Source organism: Coregonus clupeaformis, chromosome 40 (genome assembly GCF_020615455.1).
Source record: "Coregonus clupeaformis isolate EN_2021a chromosome 40, ASM2061545v1, whole genome shotgun sequence".
In the NCBI taxonomy this organism is placed as follows: domain Eukaryota; kingdom Metazoa; phylum Chordata; class Actinopteri; order Salmoniformes; family Salmonidae; genus Coregonus; species Coregonus clupeaformis.
The window spans coordinates 9,896,983-9,911,171 of NC_059231.1; the positions used below are offsets into that span (position 1 = coordinate 9,896,983).

Here is a 14,189-nt window from a genome sequence, read left to right on the forward strand (position 1 = left end):
TGTTGCTCAAGCTGGCAAGAGATCAGAAACAGACAGGCACCCGGGATATCGTTCAATCGCTTGAAATGTAACGTTTAAAGGTGAAACAAATCAAAGGTGACAATATATTGGTTTAAAGTGAATCCCTTGAGGACAGTGACCTTCACGGGATTTATATATAATCTTATGTTGGGACAGGCTATTCAAATTGGGTAGCTATCCCGTTGCACGTATTTATTCACCTTCACGTATCTTCTGCTTCTTTCCTCCCCAGGGCAAGGCAGAGTACCTGGGCAGCACGGTGGCAGTGCCCGTGGTGAGGGTGTCAGGGAAGCCCTACTCCACTCCCCAGCTCCACTACAGTCCTCTGTTTTGTGGGTCCCAGTCTGGAGGAGACCTGCTGGGGGCCTTTGAGCTCATACAGGTAGAACAATACCTTGGGCGGCAGGGTGGCTCAGTGGGTTAGAGCGTTGTGCCAGTAACCGAAAGGTCGCTGGTTCTAATCCCCGAGCCGACTAGGTGAAAAATCTGTCGATGTGCCCTTGAGCAAGGCACTTAACCCTAATTGCTCCTGTAAGTCGCTCTGGATAAGAGTGTCTGCTAAATGACTAAAAAAATATATAATAATAATAATAAAAAATAAAAAAATACACTACTGGAGACTGAGGCACAAATGAAACCCTATTCCCTGTATAGTCTACAACTGGAGACTTGAGGCACAAATGACACCCTATTCCCTGTATAGTGCAATTGATATGTTTGTTTGTATTCTGTCAAGCTGAGTCGAGGGGAATTCATAGTGCAGTAAAGCTGAGTCGAGGGGAATTCATAGTGCAGTAAAGCTGAGTCGAGGGGAATTCGTAGTGCAGTAAAGCTGAGTCGAGGGGAATTCATAGTGCATGAAAGCTGAGTCGAGGGGAATTCATAGGGCAGTAAAGCTGAGTCGAGGGGAATTCGTAGTGCAGTAAAGCTGAGTCGAGGGGAATTCATAGTGCATGAAAGCTGAGTCGAGGGGAATTCATAGTGCAGTATATCTGAGTCGAGGCGAATTCATAGTGCAGTATATCTGAGTCGAGGGGAATTAATAGTGCAGTATAACTGAGTTGAGGGGAATTCATAGTGCAGTAAAGCTGAGTCGAGGGGAATTCATAGTGCAGTATATCTGAGTCGAGGGGAATTCATAGTGCAGTATATCTGAATCGAGGGGAATTCATAGTGCAGTATATCTGAGTCGAGGGGAATTCATAGTGCAGTATATCTGAATCGAGGGGAATTCATAGTGCAGTATATCTGAGTCGAGGGGAATTCATAGTGCAGTTTATCTGAGTCGAGGGGAATTAATAGTGCAGTATATCTGAGTTGAGGGGAATTCATAGTACAGTAAAGCTGAGTCGAGGGGAATTCATAGTGCAGTATATCTGAGTCGAGGGGAATTCATAGTGCAGTATTTCTGAGTCGAGGGGAATTCATAGTGCAGTATATCTGAGTCGAGGCGAATTCATTGTGCAGTATATCTGAGTCGAGGGGAATTAATAGTGCAGTATATCTGAGTCGAGGGGAATTCAGAGTGCAGTATATCTGAGTCGAGGGGAATTAATAGTGCAGTATATCTGAGTTGAGGGGAATTCATAGTGCAGTAAAGCTGAGTCGAGGGGAATTCATAGTGCAGTAAAGCTGAGTCGAGGGGTATTCATAGTGCAGTATATCTGAATCGAGGGGAATTCATAGTGCAGTATATCTGAGTCGAGGGGAATTCAGAGTGCAGTATATCTGAGTCGAGGGGAATTCATAGTGCAGTTTATCTGAGTCGAGGGGAATTAATAGTGCAGTATATCTGAGTTGAGGGGAATTCATAGTACAGTAAAGCTGAGTCGAGGGGAATTCATAGTGCAGTATATCTGAGTCGAGGGGAATTCATAGTGCAGTATATCTGAGTCGAGGGGAATTCATAGTGCAGTATATCTGAGTCGAGGGGAATAAGTGCAGTAAAGCTGAGTCGAGGGGAATTCATAGTGAAGTAAAGCTGAGTCGAGGGGAATTCATAGTGAAGTAAAGCTGAGTCGAGGGGAATTGATAGTGCAGTAAAGCTGAGTCGAGGGGAATTCATAGTGCAGTAAAGCTGAGTCGAGGGGTATTCATAATGCAGTAAAGCTGAGTCGAGGGGAATTCATAGTGCAGTAAAGCTGAGTCGAGGGGAATTCATAGTGCAGTAAAGCTGAGTCGAGGGGAATTCATAGTGCAGTAAAGCTGAGTCGAAGGGAATTCATAGTGCAGTAAAGCTGAGTCGGGGGAATTCATAGTGCAGTATATCCGAGTCAAGGGGTATTCATAGTGCAGTAAAGCTGAGTCGAAGAGAATTCATAGTGCAGTATATCTGAGTCGAGGGGAATTCATAGTGCAGTATATCTGAGTTGAGGGGGATTCATAGTGCAGTATATCTGAGTCGAGGGGAATTCATAGTGCAGTAAAGCTGAGTCGAGGGGATTTCACAGTGCAGTAAAGCTGAGTCGAGGGGTATTCATAATGCAGTAAAGCTGAGTCGAGGGGAATTCATAGTGCAGTAAATCTGAGTCGAGGTTAATTCATAGTGCAGTATATCTGAGTCGAGGGGAATTCATAGTGCAGTATATCTGAGTCGAGGGGAATTCATAGTGCAGTATATCTGAGTCGAAGGGAATTCATAGTGCATTATATCTGAGTCGAGGGGAATTCATAATGCAGTAAAGCTGAGTCGAGGGGAATTCATAGTGCAGTAAAGCTGAGTTGCGGTGAATTCATAGTGCAGTAAAGCTTTAGTCGAGGGGAATTCATAGTGCAGTATATCTGAGTCGAGGGGAATTCATAGTGCAGTATATCTGAGTCGAGGGGAATTCATAGTGCAGTATATCTGAGTCGAGGGGAATTCATAGTGCAGTATATCTGAGTCGAGGGGAATTCATAGTGCAGTAAAGCTGAGTCGAGGGGATTTCATAGTGCAGTAAAGCTGAGTCGAGGGGTATTCATAATGCAGTAAAGCTGAGTCGAGGGGAATTCATAGTGCAGTAAAGCTGAGTCTAGGGGAATTCATAGTGCAGTATATCTGAGTCGAGTCGAGGGGAATTCATAGTGCAGTATATCTGAGTCGAGGGGATTTCATAGTGCAGTAAAGCTGAGTCGAGGGGATTTAATAGTGCAGTAAAGCTGAGTCGAGGGGAATTCATAGTGCAGTAAAGCTGAGTCGAGGGGAATTCATAGTGCAGTAAAGCTGAGTCGAGGGGAATTCATAGTGCAGTAAAGCTGAGTCGAGGGGAATTCATAGTGCAGTAAAGCTGAGTCGAGGGGAATTCATAGTGCAGTAAAGCTGAGTCGAGGGGAATTCATAGTGCAGTAAAGCTGAGTCGAGGGGTATTCATAATGCAGTAAAGCTGAGTCGAGGGGAATTCATAGTGCAGTAAAGCTGAGTCGAGGGGAATTCATAGTGCAGTAAAGCTGAGTCGAGGGGAATTCATAGTGCAGTAAAGCTGAGTCGGGGGAATTCATAGTGCAGTATATCCGAGTCAAGGGGTATTCATAGTGCAGTAAAGCTGAGTCGAAGAGAATTCATAGTGCAGTATATCTGAGTCGAGGGGAATTCATAGTGCAGTATATCTGAGTCGAGGGGGATTCATAGTGCAGTAAAGCTGAGTCGAAGGGAATTCATAGTGCAGTATATCTGAGTCGAGGGGAATTCATAGTGCAGTAAAGCTGAGTTGAGGTGAATTCATAGTGCAGTAAAGCTTTAGTCGAGGGGAATTCATAGTGCAGTATATCTGAGTCGAGGGGAATTCATAGTGCAGTATATCTGAGTCGAGGGGAATTCATAGTGCAGTATATCTGAGTCGAGGGGAATTCATAGTGCAGTATATCTGAGTCGAGGGGAATTCATAGTGCAGTATATCTGAGTCGAGGGGAATTCATAGTGCAGTAAAGCTGAGTCGAGGGGATTTCATAGTGCAGTAAAGCTGAGTCGAGGGGTATTCATAATGCAGTAAAGCTGAGTCGAGGGGAATTCATAGTGCAGTAAAGCTGAGTCGAGGGGAATTCATAGTGCAGTATATCTGAGTCGAGTCGAGGGGAATTCATAGTGCAGTATATCTGAGTCGAGGGGATTTCATAGTGCAGTAAAGCTGAGTCGAGGGGATTTAATAGTGCAGTAAAGCTGAGTCGAGGGGAATTCATAGTGCAGTAAAGCTGAGTCGAGGGGAATTCATAGTGCAGTAAAGCTGAGTCGAGGGGAATTCATAGTGCAGTAAAGCTGAGTCGAGGGGAATTCATAGTGCAGTAAAGCTGAGTCGAGGGGAATTCATAGTGCAGTAAATCTGAGTCGAGGGGAATTCATAGTGCAGTAAAGCTGAGTCGAGGGGTATTCATAATGCAGTAAAGCTGAGTCGAGGGGAATTCATAGTGCAGTAAAGCTGAGTCGAGGGGAATTCATAGTGCAGTAAAGCTGAGTCGAGGGAATTCATAGTGCAGTAAAGCTGAGTCGGGGGAATTCATAGTGCAGTATATCCGAGTCAAGGGGGTATTCATAGTGCAGTAAAGCTGAGTCGAAGGGAATTCATAGTGCAGTATATCTGAGTCGAGGGGAATTCATAGTGCAGTATATCTGAGTCGAGGGGGATTCATAGTGCAGTAAAGCTGAGTCGAAGGGAATTCATAGTGCAGTATATCTGAGTCGAGGGGAATTCATAGTGCAGTAAAGCTGAGTCGAGGGGAATTCATAGTGCAGTAAAGCTGAGTCGAGGGGAATTCATAGTGCAGTAAAGCTGAGTCGAGGGGATTTCATAGTGCAGTAAAGCTGAGTCGAGGGGTATTCATAATGCAGTAAAGCTGAGTCGAGGGGAATTCATAGTGCAGTAAAGCTGAGTCGAGGGGAATTCATAGTGCAGTATATCTGAGTCGAGGGGATTTCATAGTGCAGTAAAGCTGAGTCGAGGGGATTTAATAGTGCAGTAAAGCTGAGTCGAGAGGAATTCATAGTGCAGTAAAGCTGAGTCGAGGGGAATTCATAGTGCAGTAAAGCTGAGTCGAGGGGAATTCATAGTGCAGTAAAGCTGAGTCGAGGGGAATTCATAGTGCAGTAAAGCTGAGTCGAGGGGAATTCATAGTGCAGTAAAGCTGAGTCGAGGGGAATTCATAGTGCAGTAAAGCTGAGTCGAGGGGGAATTCATAGTGCAGTAAAGCTGAGTCGAGGGGTATTCATAATGCAGTAAAGCTGAGTCGAGGGGAATTCATAGTGCAGTAAAGCTGAGTCGAGGGGAATTCATAGTGCAGTAAAGCTGAGTCGAGGGGAATTCATAGTGCAGTAAAGCTGAGTCGAGGGGAATTCATAGTGCAGTAAAGCTGAGTCGGGGGAATTCATAGTGCAGTATATCCGAGTCAAGGGGTATTCATAGTGCAGTAAAGCTGAGTCGAAGGGAATTCATAGTGCAGTATATCTGAGTCGAGGGGAATTCATAGTGCAGTATATCTGAGTCGAGGGGGATTCATAGTGCAGTAAAGCTGAGTCGAAGGGAATTCATAGTGCAGTATATCTGAGTCGAGGGGAATTCATAGTGCAGTAAAGCTGAGTCGAGGGGAATTCATAGTGCAGTAAAGCTGAGTCGAGGGGATTTCATAGTGCAGTAAAGCTGAGTCAAGGGGTATTCATAATGCAGTAAAGCTGAGTCGAGGGGAATTCATAGTGCAGTATATCTGAGTCGAGGGGAATTCATAGTGCAGTATATCTGAGTCGAGGGGAATTCATAATGCAGTAAAGCTGAGTCGAGGGAATTCATAGTGCAGTAAATCTGAGTCGAGGGGAATTCATAGTGCAGTATATCTGAGTCGAGGGGAATTCATTGTGCAGTATATCTGAGTCGAGGGGAATTCATAGTGCAGTATATCTGAGTCGAGGGGAATTCATAGTGCAGTATATCTGAGTCGAGGGGAATTCATAGTGTAGTATATCTGAGTCGAGGGGGATTCATAGTGCAGTAAAGCTGAGTCGAAGGGAATTCATAGTGCAGTATATCTGAGTCGAGGGGAATTCATAGTGCAGTAAAGCTGAGTTGAGGTGAATTCATAGTGCAGTAAAGCTTTAGTCGAGGGGAATTCATAGTGCAGTATATCTGAGTCGAGGGGAATTCATAGTGCAGTATATCTGAGTCGAGGGGAATTCATAGTGCAGTATATCTGAGTCGAGGGAATTCATAGTGCAGTATATCTGAGTCGAGGGGAATTCATAGTGCAGTATATCTGAGTCGAGGGGAATTCATAGTGCAGTAAAGCTGAGTCGAGGGGATTTCATAGTGCAGTAAAGCTGAGTCGAGGGGTATTCATAATGCAGTAAAGCTGAGTCGAGGGGAATTCATAGTGCAGTAAAGCTGAGTCGAGGGGAATTCATAGTGCAGTATATCTGAGTCGAGTCGAGGGGAATTCATAGTGCAGTATATCTGAGTCGAGGGGATTTCATAGTGCAGTAAAGCTGAGTCGAGGGGATTTAATAGTGCAGTAAAGCTGAGTCGAGGGGAATTCATAGTGCAGTAAAGCTGAGTCGAGGGGAATTCATAGTGCAGTAAAGCTGAGTCGAGGGGAATTCATAGTGCAGTAAAGCTGAGTCGAGGGGAATTCATAGTGCAGTAAAGCTGAGTCGAGGGGAATTCATAGTGCAGTAAATCTGAGTCGAGGGGAATTCATAGTGCAGTAAAGCTGAGTCGAGGGGTATTCATAATGCAGTAAAGCTGAGTCGAGGGGAATTCATAGTGCAGTAAAGCTGAGTCGAGGGGAATTCATAGTGCAGTAAAGCTGAGTCGAGGGGAATTCATAGTGCAGTAAAGCTGAGTCGGGGGAATTCATAGTGCAGTATATCCGAGTCAAGGGTATTCATAGTGCAGTAAAGCTGAGTCGAAGGGAATTCATAGTGCAGTATATCTGAGTCGAGGGGAATTCATAGTGCAGTATATCTGAGTCGAGGGGGATTCATAGTGCAGTAAAGCTGAGTCGAAGGGAATTCATAGTGCAGTATATCTGAGTCGAGGGGAATTCATAGTGCAGTAAAGCTGAGTCGAGGGGAATTCATAGTGCAGTAAAGCTGAGTCGAGGGGAATTCATAGTGCAGTAAAGCTGAGTCGAGGGGATTTCATAGTGCAGTAAAGCTGAGTCGAGGGGTATTCATAATGCAGTAAAGCTGAGTCGAGGGGAATTCATAGTGCAGTAAAGCTGAGTCGAGGGGAATTCATAGTGCAGTATATCTGAGTCGAGGGGATTTCATAGTGCAGTAAAGCTGAGTCGAGGGGATTTAATAGTGCAGTAAAGCTGAGTCGAGAGGAATTCATAGTGCAGTAAAGCTGAGTCGAGGGGAATTCATAGTGCAGTAAAGCTGAGTCGAGGGGAATTCATAGTGCAGTAAAGCTGAGTCGAGGGGAATTCATAGTGCAGTAAAGCTGAGTCGAGGGGAATTCATAGTGCAGTAAAGCTGAGTCGAGGGGAATTCATAGTGCAGTAAAGCTGAGTCGAGGGGAATTCATAGTGCAGTAAAGCTGAGTCGAGGGGTATTCATAATGCAGTAAAGCTGAGTCGAGGGGAATTCATAGTGCAGTAAAGCTGAGTCGAGGGGAATTCATAGTGCAGTAAAGCTGAGTCGAGGGGAATTCATAGTGCAGTAAAGCTGAGTCGAGGGGAATTCATAGTGCAGTAAAGCTGAGTCGGGGGAATTCATAGTGCAGTATATCCGAGTCAAGGGGTATTCATAGTGCAGTAAAGCTGAGTCGAAGGGAATTCATAGTGCAGTATATCTGAGTCGAGGGGAATTCATAGTGCAGTATATCTGAGTCGAGGGGGATTCATAGTGCAGTAAAGCTGAGTCGAAGGGAATTCATAGTGCAGTATATCTGAGTCGAGGGGAATTCATAGTGCAGTAAAGCTGAGTCGAGGGGAATTCATAGTGCAGTAAAGCTGAGTCGAGGGATTTCATAGTGCAGTAAAGCTGAGTCAAGGGGTATTCATAATGCAGTAAAGCTGAGTCGAGGGGAATTCATAGTGCAGTATATCTGAGTCGAGGGGAATTCATAGTGCAGTATATCTGAGTCGAGGGGAATTCATAATGCAGTAAAGCTGAGTCGAGGGGAATTCATAGTGCAGTAAATCTGAGTCGAGGGGAATTCATAGTGCAGTATATCTGAGTCGAGGGGAATTCATTGTGCAGTATATCTGAGTCGAGGGGAATTCATAGTGCAGTATATCTGAGTCGAGGGGAATTCATAGTGCAGTATATCTGAGTCGAGGGGAATTCATAGTGTAGTATATCTGAGTCGAGGGGAATTCATAGTGCAGTATATCTGAGTCGAGGGGAATTCATAGTGCAGTATATCTGAGTCGAGGGGAATTCATAGTGCAGTATATCTGAGTCGAGGGGAATTCATAGTGCAGTAAAGCTGAGTCGAGGGGAATTCATTGTGCAGTATATCTGAGTCGAGGGGAATTCATAGTGCAGTAAAGCTGAGTCGAGGGGAATTCATAGTGCAGTATATCTGAGTCGAGTCGAGGGGAATTCATAGTGCAGTAAAGCTGAGTCGAGGGGAATTCATAGTGCAGTATATCTGAGTCGAGGGGATTTCATAGTGCAGTATATCTGAGTCGAGGGGAATTAATAGTGCAGTATATCTGAGTTGAGGGGAATTCATAGTGCAGTATATCTGAGTCGAGGGGAATTCATAGTGGAGTAAAGCTGAGTCGAGGGGAATTCATAGTGCAGTAAAGCTGAGTCGAGGGGAATTCATAGTGCAGTAAAGCTGAGTCGAGGGGAATTCATAGTGGAGTAAAGCTGAGTCGAGGGGAATTCATAGTGCAGTAAAGCTGAGTCGAGGGGAATTCATAGTGCAGTATATCTGAGTCGAGGGGATTTCATAGTGCAGTATATCTGAGTCGAGGGGAATTAATAGTGCAGTATATCTGAGTTGAGGGGAATTCATAGTGCAGTATATCTGAGTCGAGGGGAATTCATAGTGGAGTAAAGCTGAGTCGAGGGGAATTCATAGTGCAGTAAAGCTGAGTCGAGGGGAATTCATAGTGCAGTAAAGCTGAGTCGAGGGGAATTCATAGTGCAGTAAAGCTGAGTCGAGGGGAATTCATAGTGCAGTAAAGCTGAGTCGAGGGGAATTCATAGTGCAGTAAAGCTGAGTCGAGGGGAATTCATAGTGCAGTAAAGCTGAGTCGAGGGGAATTCATAGTGCAGTAAAGCTGAGTCGAGGGGTATTCATAATGCAGTAAAGCTGAGTCGAGGGGAATTCATAGTGCAGTAAAGCTGAGTCGAGGGGAATTCATAGTGCAGTAAAGCTGAGTCGAGGGGAATTCATAGTGCAGTAAAGCTGAGTCGAGGGGAATTCATAGTGCAGTAAAGCTGAGTCGGGGGAATTCATAGTGCAGTATATCCGAGTCAAGGGGTATTCATAGTGCAGTAAAGCTGAGTCGAAGGGAATTCATAGTGCAGTATATCTGAGTCGAGGGGAATTCATAGTGCAGTATATCTGAGTCGAGGGGGATTCATAGTGCAGTAAAGCTGAGTCGAAGGGAATTCATAGTGCAGTATATCTGAGTCGAGGGGAATTCATAGTGCAGTAAAGCTGAGTCGAGGGGAATTCATAGTGCAGTAAAGCTGAGTCGAAGGGATTTCATAGTGCAGTAAAGCTGAGTCAAGGGGTATTCATAATGCAGTAAAGCTGAGTCGAGGGGAATTCATAGTGCAGTATATCTGAGTCGAGGGGAATTCATAGTGCAGTATATCTGAGTCGAGGGGAATTAATAATGCAGTAAAGCTGAGTCGAGGGGAATTCATAGTGCAGTAAATCTGAGTCGAGGGAATTCATAGTGCAGTATATCTGAGTCGAGGGGAATTCATTGTGCAGTATATCTGAGTCGAGGGGAATTCATAGTGCAGTATATCTGAGTCGAGGGGAATTCATAGTGCAGTATATCTGAGTCGAGGGGAATTCATAGTGCAGTATATCTGAGTCGAGGGGAATTCATAGTGCAGTAAAGCTGAGTCGAGGGGAATTCATTGTGCAGTATATCTGAGTCGAGGGGAATTCATAGTGCAGTAAAGCTGAGTCGAGGGGAATTCATAGTGCAGTATATCTGAGTCGAGTCGAGGGGAATTCATAGTGCAGTAAAGCTGAGTCGAGGGGAATTCATAGTGCAGTATATCTGAGTCGAGGGATTTCATAGTGCAGTATATCTGAGTCGAGGGGAATTAATAGTGCAGTATATCTGAGTTGAGGGGAATTCATAGTGCAGTATATCTGAGTCGAGGGAATTCATAGTGGAGTAAAGCTGAGTCGAGGGAATTCATAGTGCAGTAAAGCTGAGTCGAGGGGAATTCATAGTGCAGTAAAGCTGAGTCGAGGGGAATTCATAGTGGAGTAAAGCTGAGTCGAGGGGAATTCATAGTGCAGTAAAGCTGAGTCGAGGGGAATTCATAGTGCAGTATATCTGAGTCGAGGGGATTTCATAGTGCAGTATATCTGAGTCGAGGGGAATTAATAGTGCAGTATATCTGAGTTGAGGGGAATTCATAGTGCAGTATATCTGAGTCGAGGGGAATTCATAGTGGAGTAAAGCTGAGTCGAGGGGAATTCATAGTGCAGTAAAGCTGAGTCGAGGGGAATTCATAGTGCAGTAAAGCTGAGTCGAGGGGAATTCATAGTGCAGTAAAGCTGAGTCGAGGGGAATTCATAGTGCAGTAAAGCTGAGTCGAGGGGAATTCATAGTGCAGTAAAGCTGAGTCGAGGGGAATTCATTCTCTGTGATTTTCCTCTCGCTCCATGATTTTTCTCCCACCCTGTGGCTGTTTCATTGTTATTCATCTCATAGATCCCAGAGTCAGGAGAAGAGCATCTGCCTCCGCTAGACGAACCAGATGGCCATATCTACCCTGTACCTGCCAACATCAGACCTGTACTGAGCAGGTATCGATTAGAGGTGAGAGGAAGATCAACCAACCAACTAGAGCGCCGTAACTCTAGAACAGGTGGCAGGCGCATTGTTCAACTGTGTATTAGTTGGAATGGTCTGGAGTATGATATGTGTTGTGTATGTACTTTGTTTGGTTGTCCCTATGGGATATTAAAGGATTCTATTCTGGGTGTTGTAATAGTGTTCTCTATGTAATCCAGGTGTTGTTGTGGGTGTTGTAATGGTGTTCTCTATGTAATCCAGGTGTTGTTGTGGGTGTTGTAATGGTGATCTCTATGTCATCCAGGTGTTGTTGTGGGTGTTGTAATGGTGTTCTCTATGTAATCCAGGTGTTGTTGTGGGTGTTGTAATGGTGATCTCTATGTCATCCAGGTGTTGTTGTGGGTGTTGTAATGGTGTTCTCTATGTAATCCAGGTGTTGTTGTGGGTGTTGTAATGGTGTTCTCTATGTAATCCAGGTGTTGTTGTGGGTGTTGTAATGGTGATCTCTATGTAATCCAGGTGTTGTTGTGGGTGTTGTAATGGTGATCTCTATGTAATCCAGGTGTTGTTGTGGGTGTTGTAATGGTGATCTCTATGTAATCCAGGTGTTGTTCTGGGGCCTGAGGGAGCTGAAGAAGGTGCAGCTCCTCTCTGTGGACCGTCCCCAGGTGTTTATAGAGTGTGCTGGGAAAAGCCTGCGCTCCTCTGTCATCCAGAGCTACAAGAACAACCCTAACTTCACCACACTGGTGGACGCCTTTGACCTGGTAACTAACATGACCAACCCTAACTTCACCACACTGGTGGACGCCTTTGACCTGGTAACTAACATGACCAACCCTAACTTCACCACACTGGTGGACGCCTTTGACCTGGTAACTAACATGACCAACCCTAACTTCACCACACTGGTGGACGCCTTTGACCTGGTAACTAACATATCCTTCTCCTTTTAATATTATCCAATGTCCACTTCTGCTGTTGGTCAGTCACCCTCAAGGACATCTGACCTGCTCTGACTCATCCTCAAAGACTTCAGACCTGCACCAGTGACTCGGTTAATAAAAAAGTGGTCAGATGACGCAGATGCTAAGCTACAGGACTGTTTTGCTAGCACAGACTGGAACATGTTCCGGGATTCTTCAGATAGCATTGAGGAGTACACCACATCAGTCACTGGCTTCATCAATAAGTGCATCGATGATGTCGTCCCCACAGTGACCGTACGTACATACCCCAACCAGAAGCCATGGATTACAGGAAACATCCGCACTGAGCTAAAGGGTAGAGCTGCTGCTTTCAAGGAGCGGGACTCTAACCCGGACGCTTATAAGAAATCCCGCTATGCCCTCCAACGAACCATCAAACAGGCAAAGAGTCAATACAGGACTAAGATTGAACCGTACTACACCGGCTCTGACGCTCGTCAGATGTGGCAGGGCTTGAAAACTATTACAGACTACAAAGGGAAGCACAGCCGTGAGCTTCCCAGTGACACAAGATTTCCAGACGAGCTAAACCACTTCTATACTCGCTTCGAGGCAAGCAACACTGAAGCATGCATGAGAGCACCAGCTGTTCCGGATGGCTATGTGATCACACTCTCCGTAGCCGATGTGAGTAAGACTTTTAAGCAGGTCAACATTCACAATGCCGCAGGGCCAGACGGATTACCAGGACGTGTACTCCGAGCATGTGCTGACCAACTGGCAAGTGTCTTCACTGACATTTTCAACATGTCCCTGACTGAGTCTGTAATACCAACATGTTTCAAGCAGACCACCATAGTCCCCGTGCCCAAGGACACTAAGATAACCTGCCTAAATGACTACCGACCCGTAGCACAGACGTCTGTAGCCATGAAGTGCTTTGAAAGGCTGGTCATGGCTCACATCAACACCATTATCCCAGAAACACTAGACCCACTCCAATTTGCATACCGCCCCAACAGATCCACAGATGATGCAATCTCTATTGCACTCCACACTGCCCTTTCCCACCTGGACAAGAGGAACACCTACGTGAGAATGCTTTTCATTGACTACAGCTCAGCATTCAACACCATAGTGCCCTCAAAGCTCATCACTAAGCTAAGGATCCTGGGACTAAACACCTCCCTCTGCAACTGGATCCTGGACTTCCTAACGGGCCGCCCCCAGGTGGTAAGGGTAGGTAACAACACATCTGCCACACTGATCCTCAACACGGGGGCCCCTCAGGGGTGCGTGCTCAGTCCCCTCCTGTACTCCCTGTTCACCCATGACTGCATGGCCAGGCACGACTCCAACACCATCATTAAGATTGCAGACGACACAACAGTGGTAGACCTGATCACCGACAACGATGAGACAGCCTATAGGGAGGAGGTCAAAGAGCTGGCCGTGTGGTGCCAGGATAACAATCTCTCCCTCAACGTGACCAAGACAAAGGAGATGATTGTGGACTACAGGAAAAAAAAGAGGACTGAGCACGCCCCCATTCTCATCGACGGGGCTGTAGTGGAACAGGTTGAGAGCTTCAAGTTCCTTGGTGTCCACATCACCAACGAACTATCATGGTCCAAACACACCAAGACAGTCGTGAAGAGGGCACGACAAAGCCTATTCCCCCTCAGGAGACTGAAAAGATTTGGCATGGGTCCTCAGATCCTCAAAAAATTCTACAGCTGCACCATCGAGAGTATCCTGTCTGGTTGCATCACCGCCTGGTATGGCAACTGCTTGGCCTCCGACCGCAAGGCACTACAGAGGGTAGTGCGTACGGCCCAGTACATCACTGGGGCCAAGCTTCCTTCCATCCAGGACCTCTATACCAGGCGGTGTCAGAGGAAGGCCCTCAAAATTGTCAAAGACTCCAGCCACCCTAGTCATAGACTTGGTCGAACAGCGCCGGAGACTTTAATGCAGGGAAACTTAAATCTGTTCTACCTAATTTCTACCAGCATGTTAAATGTGCAACCAGAGGGAAAAAAACTCTAGACCACCTTTACTCCACACACAGAGACGCATACAAAGCTCTCCCTCGCCCTCCATTTGGCAAATCTGACCATAACTCTATCCTCCTGATTCCTGCTTATAAGCAAAAACTGAAGCAGGAAGCACCAGTGATTCGGTTAATAAAAAAGTGGTCAGATGACGCAGATGCTAAGCTACAGGACTGTTTTGCTAGCACAGACTGGAACATGTTCCGGGATTCTTCAGACAGCATTGAGGAGTACACCACATCAGTCACTGGCTTCATCAATAAGTGCATCGATGACG

At 45.8% G+C, this 14,189-nt stretch overlaps 1 protein-coding gene across 2 annotated transcripts in view; it reads left to right on the plus strand.

Annotated features, from left to right (window-relative positions):
* The window catches only part of fer1l6 (fer-1 like family member 6), a 47,890-nt gene that overhangs the window by 6,762 nt on the left and 26,939 nt on the right, over window positions 1-14,189 (plus strand). For both annotated transcript variants that reach the window (XM_045212074.1, XM_045212075.1), the window contains exons 12-14: window positions 254-403; window positions 10,846-10,953; window positions 11,535-11,696. In XM_045212074.1, the coding sequence (XP_045068009.1) occupies window positions 254-403; window positions 10,846-10,953; window positions 11,535-11,696 (420 nt within the window). The remainder of the gene's footprint in view (window positions 1-253; window positions 404-10,845; window positions 10,954-11,534; window positions 11,697-14,189) is intronic.